The sequence below is a fragment of the Rhinichthys klamathensis genome, unplaced genomic scaffold, assembly GCF_029890125.1.
Source record: "Rhinichthys klamathensis goyatoka isolate OS25496 unplaced genomic scaffold, OSU_Roscu_1.1 h1tg000571l_1, whole genome shotgun sequence".
NCBI lineage: Eukaryota > Metazoa > Chordata > Actinopteri > Cypriniformes > Leuciscidae > Rhinichthys > Rhinichthys klamathensis.
Genome location: NW_026607037.1, coordinates 1,722,365 through 1,744,246, shown reverse-complemented (window position 1 = coordinate 1,744,246; position 21,882 = coordinate 1,722,365). Strand labels below are relative to the sequence as shown.

Sequence of the window (21,882 nt, the reverse complement as noted above, 5' to 3'; positions counted from 1 at the left end):
AAAATTATAGTGAAAACAATCACATTTTTATTTACATTTTACATGGTATACATCCATTGAGAAGTGAAATATTATACCAATAGCAGTAATCACTATTTCTGTCATTTCACCTAAATACTCACTATAATACAAGACAATTTGTGTTACTGTCCAAGAAGTTGTTACTTTTTCTTTTCAAGTTTAATACCCTTTATTTAATGCTGTTTGAATGCAAAAGCTGGGGGGAAACATTCCACAGGAAAGTTGAAATATTTCTTTAATAATGTTGCTGCATGTGCACAGCATAAAACCCTATAATAAAAATATAGAAAAAAAAACTTTATTTTTCCTTTCATTGATAAGTGTTTGCTAGTGGAAATGGGCGTGGTTGAAAGGTAGAAATGTTTTGCACAATCTCACGAGAAAATATGAGATTTACCGATTATTGTTTACATTGCACAAAATGAGAACCGAATCGATTCTGATTTCGCGAATCTGATTGGGGGAATTATTTTTTTCGTCTACATCAACTAATCTTTCTAAAAGGAGACGTTAGACTGGAACGGAATTTAAAGAGCCAATTTATCATTCCAGGACTTGATCCCGGTTCGGTGCTGACCCAGAGCAGCGAAGACAAACAAGAGAAACAAAATATCTCAAAAACAACACCACAATTAAATAACTTCGAAGCGAATCGAGTAATGTTGGATGGGAAATCATTAGGTGTGGATCTGCAGCGAGGTTCCACATGCCTCAGATCTGGTAGAAAATAGATATCGCAGAAGGCCAGCGGAGAAAGGCGGGTTCGGGAGATCAAGGCCTCGAAGTTCTCGCAGTCCTCGGACTACAGTAGGACGCGGAGCTGGCGTCCCCTAGCGACACAGCAGGCACCGAGCGCAGGCGAGGTTCGCGGTTTCGGCTGAGGCCTAGCCCTGAGATGTCGGGCTGAGACGGGAAGGGCGAGACGGGAGACCAGAGGAGGAGAACGGTCGAAGAAAGGAGATCTAATTAATCGGCAAGCGGGAGAAAATACCTCGATAAAACAGGTACCAAGACAGATCTTGCGGTTTAAGGAGGCTAGCGGAAGAATTCGCTGGGCAATATAGAAACAACAGACAATAGAAGCAAAACCCAGGGGTAAAGCGATACTGAGACGGTATTTAGATACTGTTTCTTTTGTTTTGATCCTGTGTGAAACCCTTTGTCCTTTAAAACGTTATTTCTTCTGATTTGTATCGGTTTTTTCAATCAATCGCACACATCTAATGATTGGACTAGAATGAGAACTTAACCATGCCAATTCATCAAGTAATCCTGAAATAATATTAAAAATTCAAGGGAATCCTGACTAATTGAATCTTTAAATCATATTAGACGTGCAACGGGTGAGATTTAACTAAAATATAAATCGGTGGTGGGGTGGCTCTAACGTTGTAATAGTTTGGTTGGTTGGTTAGTTAGGAAGTAGATATAGAGTTGTTCATTGTGCCTGTTTCCCCCTGCCTCCTCCTCGAATAATATTCATAACTGTGTATGATTTTGAACCGATTGCATTTGTTTTCTAGTCGCGAACAAGATTGATTAATAAGAAACAACGTTCCTTTGCTAAATGCACTGCAGGTTATGTGTTGCATGTGGTTTGACATGTCTTAAGATCTTGCATGATAGAGGTTATCTATAGGATAAATGGCTTTAGATTGGAGTGAGTTATGACTGAATGAGTGGTGGTGGCGAGGCTGAGTCATGAATCTCAGAATGCTCTCGAAAACATGTATTGGGGACACATGACTCAACATGTCGTACACATCACTGTCCCGTCAATCTGTCAGCATCACTATGGCTACATAATGCTATGCACACTCTCTTCTTCTCTTTCCAGCCATGATGGAGGAATTGCACAGCTTGGATCCTCGCAGGCAGGAGTTGCTGGAGGCCCGTTTCACAGGAGTCGGAGTTGCCAAGGTCTGTCCGGTCTCAAACTGATATATTTCTGCCCCCATCATCCCTATCTGTTTATGATAATCATTAACCCCTGCACATACCTTCCCTCTCACATTAGATCATCTTCACTCATTCATGTGTTTTTCTAGGCCCTGGGCCTGTCTGCTTTCGTACATTCAGTTTCAGTTGCATGTTAAGTTCATTTTTCCTCTTGCTTTTGCCCAGCTGTTGTTTCACTCATTTTCCGCAAAAGCTCATGTATGTCATTAGCATTAGTCTAAGAAGGGACAGCATTTTGGACCAAAAAGATATTTGATTGTCAAGTGAAGGTGGTGTCCCATTTATGATGCATCAAAATTATTATTTTTTTATTTAAATTATTATTTTATTTTATTGTTTATTAAAGATTTCATGTAATCGAAAAATGAAAAAAAAAAATTTGGTAATTAAAGTAGGCCTGAAACGTAAGTTGCGATAGTCTATTCTTCCCTATTGTCCCATATGAGTGAAACTCTCGAACAAGAAGAAATGTAAGGCGGGACTTGATTTTGATTGGATGGATGGCTGTGGTTTGCTATTGCTGTGATGTCACGTGAGTGACGGGTTGTGACGGCCTCACATCATCAGAGAAGAGATGTCACTGCAAGAGAGAGGGGAAGTTATTTTAATAAAATATTATGAGGGTACATGAATTTAAAAACAATGATGTTCACAAATAAATAATTTATAGGAAATATTGCAATAAAAAAACAAGAATTTTTATTTCACAGTGACTTTAAAATTTGGGTTACTGGGTAACTGAATTGGGTGTCAATTTCTCATGTGATAAATTAAACCAGTTGTATTAAAGGTCTTTGGCAACAAGCCACCCCTCAATATTTTCAACCGAATTAGTTTTTTTTTTACTTCTACTCTAGCATAATTTTTGATCACAGTGAAGTGTGTCCACACTCCTGACATGTTTATCTGTATAGCTTACCCACATTGTCTGCACAAAATATCGAATTAAACGTCTCTGTTACAGTCATTATTTCGGCCCTCCGAAATTAATTGATTACTTCATTTTAAATTCCTTTTTTTTTTTTATTTGCTGAAAATTCCATGCATCACTAGTCCTATTAGTCCGCTAAGAACAACTCATTTCTGCTGAACTCTCTCTCTCTGTCTCTCTCTCTGAGGTATTTCAGTCAAAGTTGAATGTACCCAGATAGCACATGTACATCTCCAAGATGTCTGTTAAAGAGCAATTCATCTAGTGTACAAGCATCAGATACATTTTTTGGGGGAAAAAGCTGTTTTACATGCATTCTAAATAATACTTTTCTAAATGCATCGAGAAGTAGTTATGATTGTGTTTGAACAGCTTGCGGACTGATCTGTCTCAGTTTTTCTATTGAATCAGTCATTTTAGTATTGGGGAACCACAGAAAGACTTTGGATATCAATCGGCATTTGCAATGTGTGTCTTTTACTGAGGAAAAGATTTGGATCAGTTATGAGTAGGACAATAGGTTTGCCAGTTTTTCAGTGTTAGTTCATTCATTGGTCACTGCCATGGCCATGAGAGTCCTCCCCACTGACTGGCCAATGCTGGATGTTGTGTGAGAGTTAGTATGACCGTTTTCTTTGCATCTGTTTGGTTTGGTGTGAGAATTTACCAAGTAAATGATTAAGAATAGTCTGTAGGTTTGCTGCACGGGTGTTTATCACTTTGTTATTGGATTGTGGAGGGTTTTAGCCTGACCTGACCAGAGTGACCAGCATCTGTCACTCTTTCTCTCTGTATTTCATTGCATGTTTAGCTCAAAGCAGGAAGGCTTTATTTACACAACTTTATTTGAGTTAACACGGGCTCATTAATAACATGTATAAAAACTGAGGTAATGAGGTAATTAATAACTCGTATGCTACTTTCTCGCTGAACTAGAGCTTTCAGCGAGAAAGTAGCAAAAAGCGACACTTTTTGTACTTTTTTTTTGTTAATTTCTTCACCCAAAACATTAAACTCTTTTCAGTTTTAGATAATTTACCTGTAGGTCTACAGACAATGAGAAGAGCGAATTAGAGGCAGGTTTAGCAATTATTAGTCTCTGAAATAGGAAAACAGAGAGGGAAACCAGAAATAAAAAAAGATAAAAAAATCCACATTTTGCTTTTTGTTGATAAAAATCTGACAATTAGCTAAATTAATTGAAGTCATTATGAATTGCCATTTGTAACCCAATTTATTTTGTGATGGGATCAGAATTGATCGGATAATTAAAGTGTTGGTCTTGTATACGTGAATGCCAGAAATAATAATTTTAAAGCTATTTGGGCATTTTTAACATTTTCCAGTACCCCACATGGCTGATATTGACCTCAAGAAAATTTTGATTTGAGTTGTCAAACCTACCGGTACTATCAATACCAGTCAGTGCTAAAAAAAAAAATGTCGGTACCAGAATTTCTGCAGCACCGGAAGTACAGAGGACTTGGAATATTCGGTACCCTCCGATAGACGCTGCTTTGTATTTGTTTGGTATCCCATGTGTACAATTTAATATACCGTAGGATCTTTAATGCTGTGGGTACATTTTTCTGCTCGAGGTCCTGGACTTCTTGTTCAGATTCATGGCATCGTAGATTCTATCAAATATCAACAGATAATAAATCAAAAACTGACGCCTTCTGCTAGAAATCTTATAATGGTCCGTGGTTGAATCTTCCATCAGGACAACAATCCAAAAAAACATCAAAATTGATACAAAAATTTGTTACGGAGCACAAAATGAAGCTTCTGCCATGACCGTCCCAGTTCCCTGACCTGATGAGTGGAGTGAACTGAAGAGAAGAAGCACCAACATGGATCTGGGAATCTGAAGGATCTGGAGAGATTCTTTATGGAGGAATGGACTCTGATCTCTGGTCAGGTGTTCTCCAAACTCATCAGGCGTTGTAGGAGAAATATCAGAGCTGTTATCTTGTCCAAAGGAGATTGCAAAAAGTATTTAATAAAAGGGTGCCACTGCCAATAATTGTGGCCAATGTATTTTGGAGAAAAACATTTATTTCATAATGTGATCCCCCCCCACTTTCAATTCTTTTACTTCAATGAAAGGTTAGAGTTTTGGCAATTTTGCGAATGAAAGATCAAAAGGCTAAACGATGCAGATTTATTTTTTACAGCCAGTTTTGATCATATTTACCAGGGATGCCATTAATTCTGAGCATGACTGTGTGTGTGTGTGTGTGTATATATATATATACATTAGGCGTTAAGCATTAAAGCAAATCACAATCATATGAATTTGAATTTATTTCAGGATAACCCCTTGAGATGTATCATCTCATTTTCAAGGGGGTCCTGCAGCATACATATGTACAGACACAAAGGTTAACCACACAGTACATATACAAAAACACAATACAAACATAGACATATATACAAAACAATAACTCGCTCACCTGCCCTTACCCCCACAATTAACATAGCACACATATTAAAGTATATTGACAATTTAATCAACCGAATGCATTAAACAACTAATGCGTCATTTATCAATATGCCTTATGACAAAATGCTACATGCAGGATAACGTCACATCTCACATAGAAATGTCCAAAGAAAATCAAGATAAAGAAAATGAAAAAAAAAGAAATCATAATTGTATACATACTACTATATGTTTTCTACATAAATCATTTATATTTATATATTTGTAAGATTGCCAGATCGGGTCGCGTTTCTTTTGTTCTAATGAGACATAAGAAAACTACAAATTTGACTTGCTTTACGTCAAGCGTTACAATAGTCTTCTTTTTTTTTTTTCTTCGTTTCTGATGTCGCAATACATTATACTTTCATGAAATCATGCAACATACTCTACCTTGTCTGTGGACATTGTTCATTCCAAAGCCGGTGCTGGATAAGCAACGAGTGTGCGTGCGACAGTAGGCTGCGGTAGGCTAAATTATTTACGACAGCGGTAATGGACAATTCCGCTTCCAACCTGTAGGGCGACCGCAGAGGAAAAGTTACTTGGTGTTGCTTTAACACTGCTTAAAACTCACAAGGTTTTGTCTTGTACAATGTGAGCCGCACGCTTGTGATTCCTTTCATTATAACCAACAAAGTGAACACATAATCTAAATTAGAGATTCATTGTACAAGACAGCTTTTTATTATTATTATTATTATAACAGGAGTTTTAGCGAGAGTGCAGAATTCATTGCTTTAGAGATTGACTGCTTTAGTGATCATAAAGGGCTCTTCTCTTGCTTTCTGTTTATTACCCATTCACAATCTGAATGCAAGTTTAGTTTTTCATGCTGCGAAGTACACTGCAAAGTTGCTGGATTGAAGTTGAAAAGGTATTGGTGCCAACTACGAAGCGGCTTTTATGTGTTTCATTTTCACTGAACTAAAGACTTATATCACTGTTTTTTTCCTGCCTTACAAGCACCGATCTTTAGATTTAGGAAATGCAAATCCAGTTATCCGTTGTCTTCCTCTCTACAGGGTTCTGGACACAACGAGTCATCTAACCAGAGCTTGTGTAGCGTGGGCTCCCTCAGTGACAAAGAGCTGGAGGTTAGTACACATTTTGTGTTGATGCGAAAAAGTCATTGAGTCTCTAAAGTATCTCTGCTTCGGTCTATAGTAGATGAAACATGTTAGCTGACAATTGCATCATGTTGACAGTCAGGGAGGTCCAGCTTGGTGTTCAAAATGTTGTAGTTGGTGCCATGTTTTATTTATTTCACCAATAAGATAACACAGTGCTTGTGGTTGAAGACTTTGTTGCTTCTGTTTCTTTTACACCTGGATTTAGTTTTTCCTTTCTTTAATATTTGGCATCTGGATTTTGTTAGTCATTGAAATGCACAACAAAAGTGTGCAAATATTTTCAACTTAAGAAATTTCAGAAATAATGACCCTGTCTGCCATTGGGCAGGCAAACAGATAGTACGTCATTTTAGTGTAGAGAAAAAATTAACAATGAATTTTAGAATGAATGTTCTCTCAAAGAACTGACTATTTAACTGAGTTTTTGTTTTGCTCATGTCTGAGGCAAGTAGTCTATGCTGAGTTTCGTTTAATTTTTGTGACGTGCTCTAGTTCACGGAGACAGACGACAGCAAGCGCATCCTGTTTTTTTTGTTAACGGAGTTTAGGCAAATAAGTTTCAAATGATGTATTGCTCTTATCTGTATCGTGATAAATTAGTATTTTAAGTTGTTTCCGCTGTTATCAGAAAAAATGCTAGTGATCGTGCTGTGTTCTAACGGATAATGCTATCTAGGTTAACCTTATAGCTAGCAGCCATATAAAGTTGCTGCCACTTGCACGTTTCAATTTCAAATAAGCCATATTTGAGGTCGATTGATGATTGACGAACGTCTGGATTTCCTACCGGACATACTGTAATTGTCACAAGGACTCACCATTAATGATCTGTCCCTCACGGACTGCGAGACTTCGCCACTTCTTGTGGAGTTTTTTTTTTTTTTTTTTTTTGGAGACCTACTGCCTAGATAAATTTTGGTTGACTAACGTTTGGTTGACTGTGAGGGGGCAGCCCTGCTGAAAATGACTCCAACAATATCATTCCTCTGTGTTGTTATTGTTATAGTTGTGGTCTGGACTTCGAATTAGAACAACTTTTAAAGTGTTATGGTTGACGTCCACGTTGTGAACAGGGAAGTAATGAAATATGAAGAACAATTAAAGGGCTACTTCACTGCTTGCAAAATGGGCTTTCAAATAAACTTGGCTGCCTATACAGTGCAAAGGTGAAGAAAAAATAAATCTGTGCTACCTGACTAGAGAAAACAGAGAAATAAGGCTGCTGTCTTCCCTTTTGCCAAATAGGTAGGAAAACAACATCCATAATGCCCAGTAGGAAATACTTCTTAGTAAACTTTTAGTCATAATGTTGTTGACTTGTATTGTTGTTCCCAGGTGCAACAATTCAGGTCTAGACGTAGAACGATACAGTTTTCAGTGATAAAGCTGAAAGTATAATCTGTAGTTTTCACGGAAGTCCAGGTAACATGGACAACTACGGTAGTAACCATCATTTATATATACTAGTACCGACATTGCCCGCTCAACCCGCTTTCTATTGTTACAAAGTTACACTTTAACCATTTTGTTAAAAAACAGCATTACTAGATGTTGTAAACTAAAACTGAGGCAATTTATTTGAAACCGGCCAGATATACAGAGATTGTTGTGTCTTTGTATGTTGATGTCCAGTCTTTCAGGTTGTATGAGCCTCTAACATTTCAATGGAAACTTCTGGAATGAATGGGGTTGTGGAATGAGGTGATGTCATGGATTCTAGCATTCGCCTGGCAGCTTACAATGTCTGTCTCTCTTTCTCTCTCTCTCTCTTCTTCTTCTCTGTCTCCCTACTCAGACCCCAGAGAAGAAATCTAATGACCAGAGAACACGTAAAAGGAAAGGAGACCCCTTTGACAACCAGGGTAAGTTGATGTGATTGATAGACCTGCTATGAGAGCATTTGGCAATGTTATGTCTTTTAGAGTGTATTTTCTCTTAAAGGGATACTTTAGGATTTAGCATTAAGCTTTGTATTAGTAGAAAACCTGTAGTATTTTCGAATTACCGTGCTTTCCACCCTCATATCCCCCTGAGACGAGAGATTTATGTATTTTTTGTCTGGAAAAAAATCCTCAGATGATGCAAAAATCGATTTTTTGGCCAGAGGCTAAAGACTACAGCCAGTAGTAGGGGCTGTCCCGCATGTTCTCAACCCGCCCATAGAGGGTGGGATCTCACTCACAGAATGTACACAGTGTCAGCCATCTTTTTTTGGAAGCTAAGCTATCAGGCTCTTGTTCTGTGGAGAAAGCTGAGTAGTAGGGGTCACCATCCTCTTTTTCCCGGACATGTCCGGCCGTCGATGTCCGGGATTCAGCTTTTGCTTTCTGCAGTCGCCATTCATTGTTTACACGCACACCTTTTGTTTCAATCTAACTGAATTCATTCCGATTGGTGAATCTGAATGTAGTGTTTACATGAACGCTAAACAAGTGATCGCTTGATGTGCGTTTTAACATTGCTAAGAAAATTCCTGCTCCTCCGTGAGAGATTTGAGACCGGTGCGTCTCACAGCTGTCGCTCATCGGTAATCACGCCACCGGCCTCGCGCAGTTCTCCCGCGGGCCTAGCCTCGTCCTGCTCGCCACAGTAAACATAATGAATGGCGACTGTAGAACGCAAAAACCGAATCCCGGACATTTTGGGCGATCTCGAAACACATTTTCGGGCAGACTCATCACGGAGACTCACTAGTAGCCTAGACTTGTTGTTTAACTACTGCGCTCTGTTACCGGTAGGCGTGGCCTCCTAGGGCAGCGAAGCAAGTGCATTCTGGGAGTTGTTGTTTTTCAAAAATACATTTTCTGGATTTTCTCAGTCTAGAAAGCTCCAAATTCAAAAATAATTTCACATTTCTTCTACATAAATGACCCATTTTAAATACACATTCATCTTTCCAGAGGTGAAGTATCCCTTTAATGACTATTGTTCTGATTTCCCCCACCTAGGCAAAGGAGGAGGGAGAGGACACAAAATTAGTGATTATTTTGAGGTAGGTGCATGTAGTTCATTCATTCTGTCATTAATAGCCATTTGACCCGCATTGTGGTTTGACTTCTATTTCCATGCTCTTTTCCTCTGATTTAACCTCTCAGTCATGTGTTTCTGTGTAGTTTGCAGGGGGTAGTGGTACTGGTACCAGTCCAGCACGTGGCATTCCTCCAGTGGTGCGGTCCTCTCCTCAGCACTCTCTCTCCAACCCTCCTGCTGCCGTGAGTTTCTTTCTTGCTGCCAGACCTCTCTTTCTATTCATGTAGTGATTTGATATAACTATTAAAGGGACCCAAAGATGAAAATTGAATCATTTGTTCACGCTCATGTTGTTCTAAACCCTCTGAACACTGTGTAACACCGGTAACATCGACTACCCAAGCAAGCCTACCTGAGAGTTTTCTGGTCCTCCATTGAAAGTCCTGGTAACTAAAATTTAGACGATCCAAAAAGTTAAATGAATCCTTATAAATCGGAAAGTTTAATACAAGTCTTGTGAAGAGATATGATCGCTTTATATGATGAACAGGTTTAACTTGCATACATAGAGCGCATCACATATGGTAAACACGGAATCATGTGTGTCACACACTAGAACAAACCTCATTGTTTCTCGACCATCACACACACACACGCTTACCAGATGTGATGTGCTCTATCTATCCGTGTCAAATCTGTCGATAATTGTTTAGATGTAATTTAAAACTGCTCATCATATAAAGCGATCGAGACTGGCAATAAACTGTTTGATTCATATGGATTTGTTTTACAACGTATTTATGAGGTTTTGTTTACCTGGACATTCAATGGAGGGACAGGAACCTCTCGGGTTTCATTAAAAATATCTTTATTTGTGTTTTAAAGATGAACCAAAGGCTTATGGGTTTGGAACAACATGAGAGCGAGTAAATTATGACAGAATTTAAATTTTTGGGTGTAGTATTTTAATCGATTATGTAATTTCAGCCATGTATATATATTTAACTTGCATTTAGGCAGTAAAAACAACACTTTGAGCAATGCTCTACAACAATAAATACTATAGATTATTAAAAATTAAATTTTAAATACCTGAATAGGTATGTAAGTAAGTAAGTAAAATTTATTTATATAGCACCTTTCACAGACAAGAAGTCACAAAGTGCTTTACAATCTGTTAATAAAAAGGATCAAAACATGCATACAATAAATACACCATAACACAACACACAAAACAATCTTCACAAACATGAAACGACAAGTAACCACTGCTGTTAAATAAAAGCAAGTCCAAAAAGATGCGTCTTCAGGAGTTTTTTAAAAGAATTAACAGAACCCACAGTTCTCAGTGCTAATGGAAGAGAGTTCCAAAGCCTCGGTGCCACAGTGCAAAAAGCACAATCCCCTTTAGTCTTAAGACGTGTTCTAGGGACAAGTAAGAGGTCCAGACCAGAAAACCGTAAGAGCCGACCCGGTGAATGTTTATGTAGAAGATCCTGAATATAGAGAGGTGCATACATATGGATGAGAGTGTGCATACATATAGTGTGCATTGTAAATTGTGTATTGCTGTAACTGATGCTTAGTAGTAAGATGACAAGTTATTGCTGTAGCTGTGCCCAAGCAGTTCAGAACAAGCATTATAATCGAAGTTATAATTATATTTATTCATGTACTGTCACATTAGCAGTAATTATTGTTATTATTATTATTATAATAAAAATTATTATAGTTGCAGTGCAGAGGACTGGCAAATGCAAAGTGGCAATTTCGTTTAATCAAAGACAAAGGGTCGTGTTTTGTATTGATGGAAATAAGTTTTTGTTTTTGATTGACAGGTGCAGCAAGGAAGCCCCTCCTCCATCGGCTCAGTAACCACAGACCTCTCCCACTCCTCCTGTTCCCACAAGCCAGCCTCTACACAAACTCAGCACCGAGCCACACAGGTAACACGCACACTTCTAAAAACACGCTCACACCTACACAGACACTTTCAGATCCTCACGCTAACACCCAGCTTCGGTCATTCATTCTCAGTCTGAGTTGACAATGGAGAAGTTAGCAGCGCTGGAGAGCAGTAAGAGTTCAGATCTGGAGAAGAAAGAGGGACGTATTGACGACCTGCTCAGGGTACGACTTTCACACACAGCATCGATATGAAAATCTGCTAGATATTTTGCTGCCCATCATTGCTATTTACAATACTGTTCAAAAGTGTCAGGTGTGTTAGAATTTTTTTTTTTTAAAGGAAATTAATACTTTTATTCAACAAGGTCACTTTAAAGTGATCAAAAGTGTCAGTAAAGACATTTGTAATGTTACAAAAGATTTCTATTTCAAATAATTGCTGTTCTTTTGAATCTTGTATTCATCAACAAATCATGGTTTCCACAAATATATTAACTGTTTTCAGAATTGATAATACTAGGAATTGTTTCTTGAGCAGCCAATCAGCATATTGGACTGATTTATGAAGGATCACGTGACACTGAAGACTGGAGTAATGATTAAAAAAAAATATATATATAAAAGTCTTTAAATTATAATATTTCATAATATTACTGCTTTTACTGTATTTTGTATTAAATAAAAGCCTTGAGACTTTTTTTCATAAAGCTGAAAAAAAAAACTGACCCAAAACTTTTGAACAAAAGTGTACACACAAAGTGGGATTTAATTATGAATCTGTAAGCCGTGAATGCCACTGACTCAACATGAATGAAATCTGGCTTATATCTGTTTTTAAAATGCATTCCTGAAGAATACCGTGTTTATGTTGGTGTGTTTGTGCGCTGCAGGTGAACTGTGACCTTCGCAGACAAATCGATGAGCAGCAGAAGATGCTGGAACGATGTAAAGAACGACTCAATAAATGTGTGACCATGAGTAAGAAACTGCTTATCGAAAAGGTAAATGTGTGTTCAGAGAAGACGTGATGGTTAATGTCTGGTAGTGTTCTGTATGAGTTACGTTGTTATAATAATGCAATTAATAAATTGTGGGTATGTTTTCAGTCCAAACAGGAGAAAATTGCTTGCAGAGAAAAGAGCATGCAGGACCGGCTACGTCTGGGCCATTTCACCACCGTACGGCACGGGGCCTCATTTACTGAGCAGTGGACAGATGGCTACGCCTTTCAGAATCTAGTCAAGTACGTGAGTTGCACATACACACGCTCTCAAACTTCAGAGACTACGCAAATGTTGCACACACGCACACTTGACATGCGCTGACAGAATATGGTCCGTTTCACCATGAACATATCAGTGGAAGCTGGAATGGTGTTAAGCACGAACGAACAGACAACAACTTGGTGAACACTGTCCTCTCAGCAAGGGTTAGTTCACCCAAAGATTCTGCCATTAATTACTCGCCCTCGTTTCTCTCCAAACCTGGAAGACTTTTTCATCCTCGGAACACATCTTTTTAGTGAAATCTGAGAGTTCTCTGTCCCTCCATTGACAGCTACGCAACTACCACTGTCAAACCCCAGAATGGTAGTAAAGACATCATTAAAGTAATCCATGTGACTCTAATGATTTAACCTCAATTTTGTAAAGTGACGCAAGTGCTTTGTTTGCGGATTTTTTGTTTCAGAATCACAGTAAATTCTTATCATAGTCAACTCTTTAAAAAGTAAGCATTTTTTTTATATGCTGAGCAGATAAAAATTGTGTTCTTTTAATTATCTGGGTTTTTTTTTTATTGCAATGGATATGACTTAAAAAAAAAAGTAAATGTTAGGTTAAAATTATGAACATAATTTTTAAAAGAATGTTAACTCTTCATAACAATGTAGTATTGTGCTTTTTGGGTTAACCCCAGACCCTTTTTTTCTTCATATTTTCTCCACTAAAAGAGATTTTAAAAAATAAATAGTTCAAAATGATGCATGTTATAAATTTGATTTGACACATTAAAGGGTTAAAATGAAAATTATTCCATAATTTACTCACCCTGAAGCCATCCTAGGTGTATATTACTTTCTTCTTTCAGCCAAACACAATAGGAGTTATATTAAATTATAAAGCTGGGAATAGTCAGGATATTAAGGACTGAATGGTACAAAAAAATATTTTGATTTCAGCAGAAGAAAGAAACTCATACAGGTTTGGAACAACTTGAGGGTGAGTAACTGATGACAAAAAAAATATTTTTGGGTGAACCATCCCTTTAACATGCATAATTAAGCACAACTAATAATTGAAGGAAATATCAATTAGCTACATTTATTAAGCCAACTAATATGATTCGTATTCTTTTGTTTTTTTTTACACAATATTTTTTTTAAATTTATAAATGTAATGAAAATAGAGGTATCGGCATGTACCAAAAATAAACATATCGGTATCGTACTAGTTTTGGAAACAGTGGTATTGGTGCATCCCTAGTATAAGATAGTATAATCATATTAGCCAAAATATTTAAGAAACAAACATGCAAAGAGTGGAGGGTGTGTAGAACTTTATGAATACTATGAAATATGGAAAGAAAAGCTAGGAAATGTGTTGTATAAAATAAAAATGTTTTGAATTTGTAGCCTGAAACTACTGATCATCAGACTTAAAGGTTCTCTAAGCGATCCTGGGTGACGTCACTTCTTGTTGACGTTCGAACTATTGTCAAACAAAACGGAGGCTAGCTAGACCCTCCCTCCTCCTCATCCGCACACTAACCCCCCAAACCACACCCCCAAACCCTTCTTGTCGGTCATTGGCTGGAACAGTTTGTTATGTTTTGGGGAGCGGGTCGCTGCAGTTTGTTTTTGGTGCTGTTTGTGAAGCATGGGCTGTCTACAGAGATCGCGTTTCTTTACAGTGTGTTCAGGGGACAGGCAGCCAGCGGATAGTGAGGAGATGTTTGCTGTATGTGACAAAAAATGTTTTGGCCTAAAAAACACATGACATCGCTTAGAGCACCTTTAACTTTCTTATGCTGCTGTGTGTCTGTATAGACAACAGGAGAGAGTCAATGGGCAGAGAGAGGACATAGAGAGGCAGAGGAAACTGCTGATGAAGAGGAAACCGCCCAACGCCAGTCAGACTCCTCCTCCCAACCTAGAACCCAACAAACGCAAGAGCAAGAGCAACGGCGCGGAGAACGAGATGTGAGTTTTCTTTCTTCCCTCATGTTAGGCTTTGAGTAGTTTAGCGATTCAACTTAAATGGATTTTGTCCTAATTTGTTTATGTCCTCACAGGTTATCTTTAGCAGAATACCATGAGCAAGAAGAAATTTTTAAACTGAGACTCGGACACCTGAAGAAGGTATTCAAATCATCACATTCACACATACAAGTGTGATTAAATTTGTGTTGTCATGGAAACAGGTCTTAATGTCTGAAGTGTGTGTGTGTGTGTCTGTCTGGCAGGAGGAAGCGGAGATTCAAGTGGAGCTGGAACGGTTGGAGCGCGTGCGTAATCTTCACATCCGAGAGCTCAAGAGAATTCACAATGAAGATAACTCCCAGTATGCACTTTCAAAGTTTATTTCCACACTTTCGCCTTTTTGGTTTCAGTACAGGGTTTATTTTTTAGAGGGCTTTTGAGGGTTTTTCTGAGTTTAAACGGGGTCTATGGTGGATTTATCTATTGCATCATTGTCCGATTGTCTCTTCGACTCTCAGGTTTAAAGATCATCCTACGCTAAATGACCGTTACCTGCTCTTGCATCTGCTGGGCAGAGGAGGCTTCAGTGAGGTATACAAGGTAAGCAGATCTGTGATGGGAAACATGTATGTGAATGTGTAGTTGGGTTTAGGGATGGTCAAATCTACATATCTTCATAATCAACTAGTCATTGGGTTGACTGGAAGACTTGGGCATCTTAAAGAAGAAATCATGGGCTGTTCACATAAGACACATTCTTTGTTTCAATAACAGCTGGAGGGAGCGCAATAGAATGAAAATATAAGAAAAAAAGTAGATAAATTAGGCAGCTTCACTAATCGATTGGTGCTGATATTTATGTCTGACTCACTCTTCCTGTTCTATTTTCTTTCTTCAGGCCTTTGATTTGACTGAGCAGAGGTACGTGGCTGTGAAAATTCACCAGCTTAATAAGAACTGGAGAGATGAAAAGAAAGAGAACTATCACAAGTGAGTGCAAACACCTTCTCCAGCCTTGTTTCTTAAAAACTACTGGTTCAGCATTAGGAGCCAAGTGTGTTTGTCCCAGAATGCATTCCTCTTTCTGAACCAGACTGGAATTCTGAGGCCTGATTTCTAAAAATATAAAATATAAATCCTGACTAAAATTGATTAACTTGTATACCAATACCATTGTTCTCATTATGTTTAAAGATTCAGATATGGTTCATTATTCTGTCAAAGAAAAGTTTATTCAGCACCACTTATTAATTAAAATGGGTTGACATGAAATGTTTTTAGGCATGCCTGTCGAGAATATAGGATCCATAAAGAACTGGACCATCCCAGAATAGTCAAACTGTATGACTACTTCTCCCTGGATACTGACTCGTGAGTAAACTTGCTCTTGTCTTATTGAAATACGAATTGTCTCTGATTTGAAACTCATTTCAAGATCATTTTCACTAATTTGGGGTAATCAACCTATTTGATTGGTGCAGTTTTGTTTTCCATTGTTTCACTCCTTAAAGTGGAGAGATAAATTGTTTTATGTGGTATTGTTTCTAGATTCTGCACTGTTCTGGAGTACTGTGAGGGGAACGATCTGGATTTCTACCTGAAGCAGCACAAGCTAATGTCAGAGAAAGAGGCCCGATCCATCATAATGCAGGTCGTCAATGCTCTTAAGTACCTAAATGAGATCCGCCCACCAATCATCCATTACGACCTCAAACCAGGTAGGACATGCGTATGACACCCGCAGACCATTGAACTTCTATACTGGGCCGAGAATGAGAACGGCACCATTTTGATGGAGAGGTTTGATCCTTGTGTTTGTCTAGGTAACATCCTGCTGGTGAATGGCACAGCATGTGGAGAGATAAAAATCACAGACTTTGGGCTGTCCAAGATCATGGACGACGACAACTATGGGGTGGACGGCATGGAGTTGACGTCACAGGGGGCGGGGACATACTGGTGAGTGGTCTGCAATGACCAGAATTTGTGAAGTTCTTGAAGTTGGTCAAATTTTGTGAAATCTCCCTAAACACAAAGTTGACAATGTTGATTTTAAGGTAGTGTTAAGTCATTTATGGTTTGAAAGTTTGGATAAGCAGCTGAGCCCAAAATGCAAAACTCTTGCCTTACTCTGCTCTAGGTATCTTCCCCCAGAATGCTTTGTGGTTGGAAAAGAGCCACCTAAGATCTCTAACAAAGTGGATGTTTGGTCCGTTGGAGTCATCTTTTACCAGTGCCTCTATGGGAAGAAGGTAAAAGACACACTTGTACATTTTCTAATACTGGTTGCATACTCACTGTCCACTGAGATATTAGTAGCTTTCTCACCTCATCATTTTCATACTTTTCCACACAGCCGTTCGGTCATAATCAATCCCAACAGGACATCCTCCAGGAGAACACTATTCTCAAAGCCACAGAGGTGCAGTTTCCTCCCAAACCAGGAGTCTCGCCTGAAGCTAAGGTACCTTTGTAAACAGTTCATTGTCTCTGTCTTTTCTTTCATGGTCAAGTCACTTTTATTTATGTAGCTCTTTTTTTACAAATACAGATCGTTTCAAAGCAGCTTTACAGGGATAAACAGGAAAGTACTGATCAGTAGTGCAAACAGAATTCATTTCTGCTGTAAAGCAGCTCTTAAAAAGACAATAGTTCAAAGTTCAGCAATTATGGAATGAGAACAGTGATGTAATCTCCAGCTCAGTTCAATCCAATAGTGTCAATGCAGTCAAATCAATAATATTACTGAATATTAAGTGTCCCCAACTAAGCATGCTAGAGGTGACAGTGGCAAGGAACCCAAAATCCATCAGGTGACAGAATGGAGATGAAAACCTTGAGAAACTAGGCTCAATCGGGGGGCCAGTTCTGCTGTGGACAAATGAGCCAACATTGTGTGAATATGATTCCAGGCAGATTGTGGATTGATATCACTCGGAATATTTTAATCCAACTCCTTCTGCTTGACAATCGGGATACATCACTCCAGCATTTGGTGGGAGGATGAGTTGAAGCTGGCCATGGTGTGATCTCAGAGCAGAGAAGTTCAGTCCTAGGATTGTTGAAGTATCTGAGTGTCATGAATAAGGGTTACTGTTCTCCTATCAATCCCTTTTACATCCAAATTGTCCCAGGAGTATATCTCCAGTGTGGTACAATTTTTTCGATTTAAACATCGTGACTCTCTTCTGCATTTGACTATAATTATAAATCATCCCTAGTTCTTTAAATTGACATTTATTCATATTTATTGGAATAATAACAATTTAGTTACACTACCATGCAAAAGTTTGGTGTCTAATGTATATTTTTGAAAGACTTTTATGATGGTGTTCTGCTTGAACATGCTATGATAAATGAACATTTGCTAATGCGAATGAATTCCTTGTCTACTTCAGGCCTTCATTCGCAGATGTTTGGTGTACCGTAAGGAGGATCGTATTGACGTTCACCAGCTAGCCAGTGATCCCTACCTCCTCCCACACATACGCAAGTCAGTGGCTGCCACCGGTAACAACAGCATGGCCGTCGCCTCCACCTCCAGCTCCTCCAACAGCAGCGCCTCAAATTGAGAGCCCCGTCCATCCTCGCTTGTTTTGATGGAAGGAAGGGTTGTAGGGCATTTGCATTTTGCCCCGCCCCTCTCTGCAGTGTAGTGGGAGGGGTCTCGAACCCCTTACCTGCCAAACGAGGGAGCAGGAGGAAAGAGTAAGAGAGGGATTAAGACGAGACGCATCCCCCTCCACCCTTTTTCCTCTCCCAGGCATCTGGAGGGTTGTTTTGTTTTTATTTAATGTTTTTTGGATGGGTGGGGACTAAAAAGCGCCCCCTAGTGTGAGACAGAGCGAGAGGAATTCAAAATAAGGGTGTATTACATGAGAAGGACTGAACTGCAATGGCTCAGACTGATGGGAGAGACTGGTATATGCCCTGCACCCCACAATACACAAATACATGCATACACATGTATAGACACATTTATAACGAGGTCAGCTTGAATTTTTTTTTCTTTTTTCTTACATGGCAACACCGTTGAAGGGACAAGCCCACTCATATTAATGTGCATTCAAGTGTACAATATTCCTAAAGAATCTGGAGACGCTCCCTGCTGACACAAAGCCTGTCCCGGCCCATTTTCCTCGCTCTTACTTGTTATTTTTTGCCTCTGGAATGGATCTATGAACTTTTGGAAGCAATACTGTCAGTGGGTTCATTTCAACAATAGTTAGCCCTAGTTTAAACGCCTTTCTGATCTCCGATCACATAATAAATGCTGAGGCCAAATCAGCATCAGGACCTCTGTTAGCTGATTGTCTATGCTGGGAATCAGATGTTTGTTCCTTGTGAGAGATGGACAGGTCTAGCCCAGTTGTTTGTCTCTGGAGGTGTTTGTCTTTGTCTTTCTCACCCGTATTCTATGACCAAAGCTGAGCTCTACCGGTAGGTGGTGCTGTTTGACTTGAGTGTTTACTTTTCTTTTCTTTTTCTTGTCCTTTTTTTTTCTTTTTTTCTTTATGCTGGTATGTCATGAATTTTAGGAAGCATATTCTTTTAGATTTAGCGACACTAAGTGATCCCCCCCCCTCCTCCCCCTCCTCCTCCCCAAGTATGTTCTTGTTTCTCATTGTGTCTTTGGACTCAATCTAATGTTGGAAAATGAGATAAAGTTAGATTTTATTTTTCATTGATTAAAAGTGTTGTGCCTCACACATACAGACACAAATGCGTTCAAAAATTACACAGTCATATATGTTTAGGTCTGGTGATGCGGTTAATTGCCTGATCCTGTTTTACTGTTTGTGGGAAAGAACTCTCTAGCGGGGGCGGAGCTAGTTCAGGGGTACAGGGCAGAAAATCGGAGCGATCATTAAATACTATTGGTTATTAATATATTGTGTTGTCTGCTTTATTTGTCTTCTAAATTGCTCTCGTTTACAGATATGGTCTAAACAGATTTAATTCTGCCAGTTCACTAAATCAGTGTTCTAATATTAAAGTCCCCGTGAACCGGAAGTTGCAAACGACTTTTCTCCAGTGTTGTGACGTATTTCCGAGAGAAACGGAATACTAAATGAGGCAAAATAGTGGGCGTGGCTTTTTTCCAACTAGCACCTGATTGGATCTAGAAAAGTAGGTGTTGTCATTCAGCCTGTCTACTGTCAGTTGGAGGGGCGTGGTTACGGATGTTAAGCAGACGCCCAAACCGTCAAACCTACGTCATCAAGGAAAGGTCCTCCAATGCAGAGGGGAGGGGAAATGTCAGATTTTGATTAAAGATTACGAAGCCAAAACATTTTTTTTGTGTGGATTGACTTGCATGGATGAATTGTTCACCACAAAACCATCAATTTTAGGCAAACAAAGTAAGTATGGTCAATTTTGAATTCATGGGGACTTTAAAGGAATAGTTCACCCCAAATGTTTGTCATTTACTCCGGCTCAAGTTGTTCCAAACCTGCATGAGTTTCTTTCTTCTGCTGAACACAAAAGAAGATATTTTGAAGAATATGGGTAACCAAACAGTTGATGGACCCCATTGACTTCCATAGTAGGAAAAACAAATATAATGGAAGTCAATGGGGTTTGGTTACCCATATTCTTCAAAATATCTTCTTTTGTGTTCAGCAGAAGAAAGAAACTCATGCAGGTTTGGAACAACTTGAGGCGGAGTAAAAGATGAAAAATTGTTTCATATTTAGGTGAACTATTCCCTCAAGTATTTGTCATATATGAATCACTTTTTTTATTTACAGTGTGTGAACAGCTTGTTACAAAACTTAACCTAGGAATTTGGGTAAGCTCTTGTTTTTTTTGTCTATGAAACCCTGTAGACTGATTTTTATGTGAAGGACTTTGCAGGGAAAATCAAAAAGGATGTGACTTTTACACATGCTACTGAGAGCCTCTCTTACATTCTATTACACATGAAATGAATGGTTACAATCTTCAGGATAATGCCGAAAGAGCTGTTTTGTACTGTAATGTCAAAAGGGATTAATTCTAGTATCATATAAATATAGATCTATATAGTCTAAAGTCTCAAATATATACTTTTATAATCATAACAGTGTAATTTTAATTACATCATCTGTCAACATGATGCTGACGCAAGTTGATTATTAGACTTGAACAGACTTATGGATAAATCACCTGCTGTTTTAAAAAATGCTCTCAAATGTGGTTCGAACTGTTCTTTTTCTGTTATCCGTCACACATTCGTTCAGTGGGTGAGATGTACCCGTATACATACAGTTAAAGGCCGCATCTCACCTCAGGGTATCTGTCGCTGTGATTTTCTTCCAACTGCGTTGCCTTTGCAGAGTGACTGTTGAAGTCAAATTCAATGTAAAAGCTGCTGGAATAATGTTGGGGAGGCAAGGCATTATACTGATGGCCTGTGGATTTTCGATGTTAGAATGTGGTGTTAGGGAATGGGTTGTGAAATCTCTGAAACCCTATATTTCTCTTTCAATCAGAAACAGATAGTTTGGATGGGTGCTTGATGAATCATTGACCTATTCAGTCTGAAGCCGAGCCAAATGCATTTGGACTATTCAACCCTCTTCAGCAGCTGTTGAACTTCATAGTCAAAACCCAATTACAAGGAGGATTATAATTATTTTGAACCTGAATAGTTTCAGACATTCTGTGAAGATAATAACACTGCATTATTTATTTTTATACATGTTAAATTTTTATTTTTTACCAAACTGGCACCCAAAAAACCCTTCCCCCAGCTTAAGACTTCCAGTCTCTGTGACTCACCATTTGGGGATTGTTTTGGACAAACACTTAGGCTCAGCTGGAACCTGTAGATGATTACTTCCACCAAACCAGGCCTGTCTAACTATTCCAACCCAACTACTCCACCCACTTATTTACTCTGGCCTTGTGATCTCATGTGTGCGATTGCATTACAGAACCGGTCATGGATTACCAAATGGTACAAGGAGTGTCGAGAACAACCACAGCTTGAATTCAAGTATTCTTCTCTCACCTCTTCGTAGTTTCACGAAGATTGCTCAACTGAATCGTGCAAGAAATAGAAAATGCCAAAAGCACAATACCGATCCCTTCAACATTTGCTTCCTGTTTGAATCACTTTTCTGCAAGCTTTCGTAAATGTAATGTCCATAGAAAGTTTACTTTACTTTTCTGTTCCTGTAATTGGAATAATTGAAATTGTAGGGGATTTTACAGTTAAAGACCCAAGGACCAGATATGATGAATGAAGACCAGGGGTCAAAAGTATAATCAATTGAAGAAAAATGTACTG

The 21,882-nt window shown here is 38.7% G+C and overlaps 1 protein-coding gene across 1 annotated transcript; it reads left to right on the top strand.

Annotated features, from left to right (window-relative positions):
* Positions 1 to 388: 388 nt before the first annotated feature.
* Positions 389 to 18,571, top strand: tlk2 (tousled-like kinase 2). The gene is made up of 21 exons (XM_056239794.1): positions 389 to 1,025; positions 1,859 to 1,941; positions 6,422 to 6,493; positions 8,325 to 8,391; positions 9,478 to 9,521; positions 9,643 to 9,741; positions 11,338 to 11,445; positions 11,537 to 11,629; positions 12,298 to 12,408; positions 12,514 to 12,650; positions 14,454 to 14,606; positions 14,699 to 14,765; positions 14,870 to 14,967; positions 15,125 to 15,206; positions 15,505 to 15,596; positions 15,888 to 15,977; positions 16,155 to 16,324; positions 16,430 to 16,565; positions 16,747 to 16,858; positions 16,963 to 17,070; positions 18,005 to 18,571. Exons 2-21 carry the CDS (start codon positions 1,861 to 1,863, stop codon positions 18,176 to 18,178), a joined length of 2,094 nt encoding a protein of 697 aa, XP_056095769.1. The 5' UTR covers positions 389 to 1,025; positions 1,859 to 1,860; the 3' UTR covers positions 18,179 to 18,571.
* Positions 18,572 to 21,882: the final 3,311 nt, after the last annotated feature.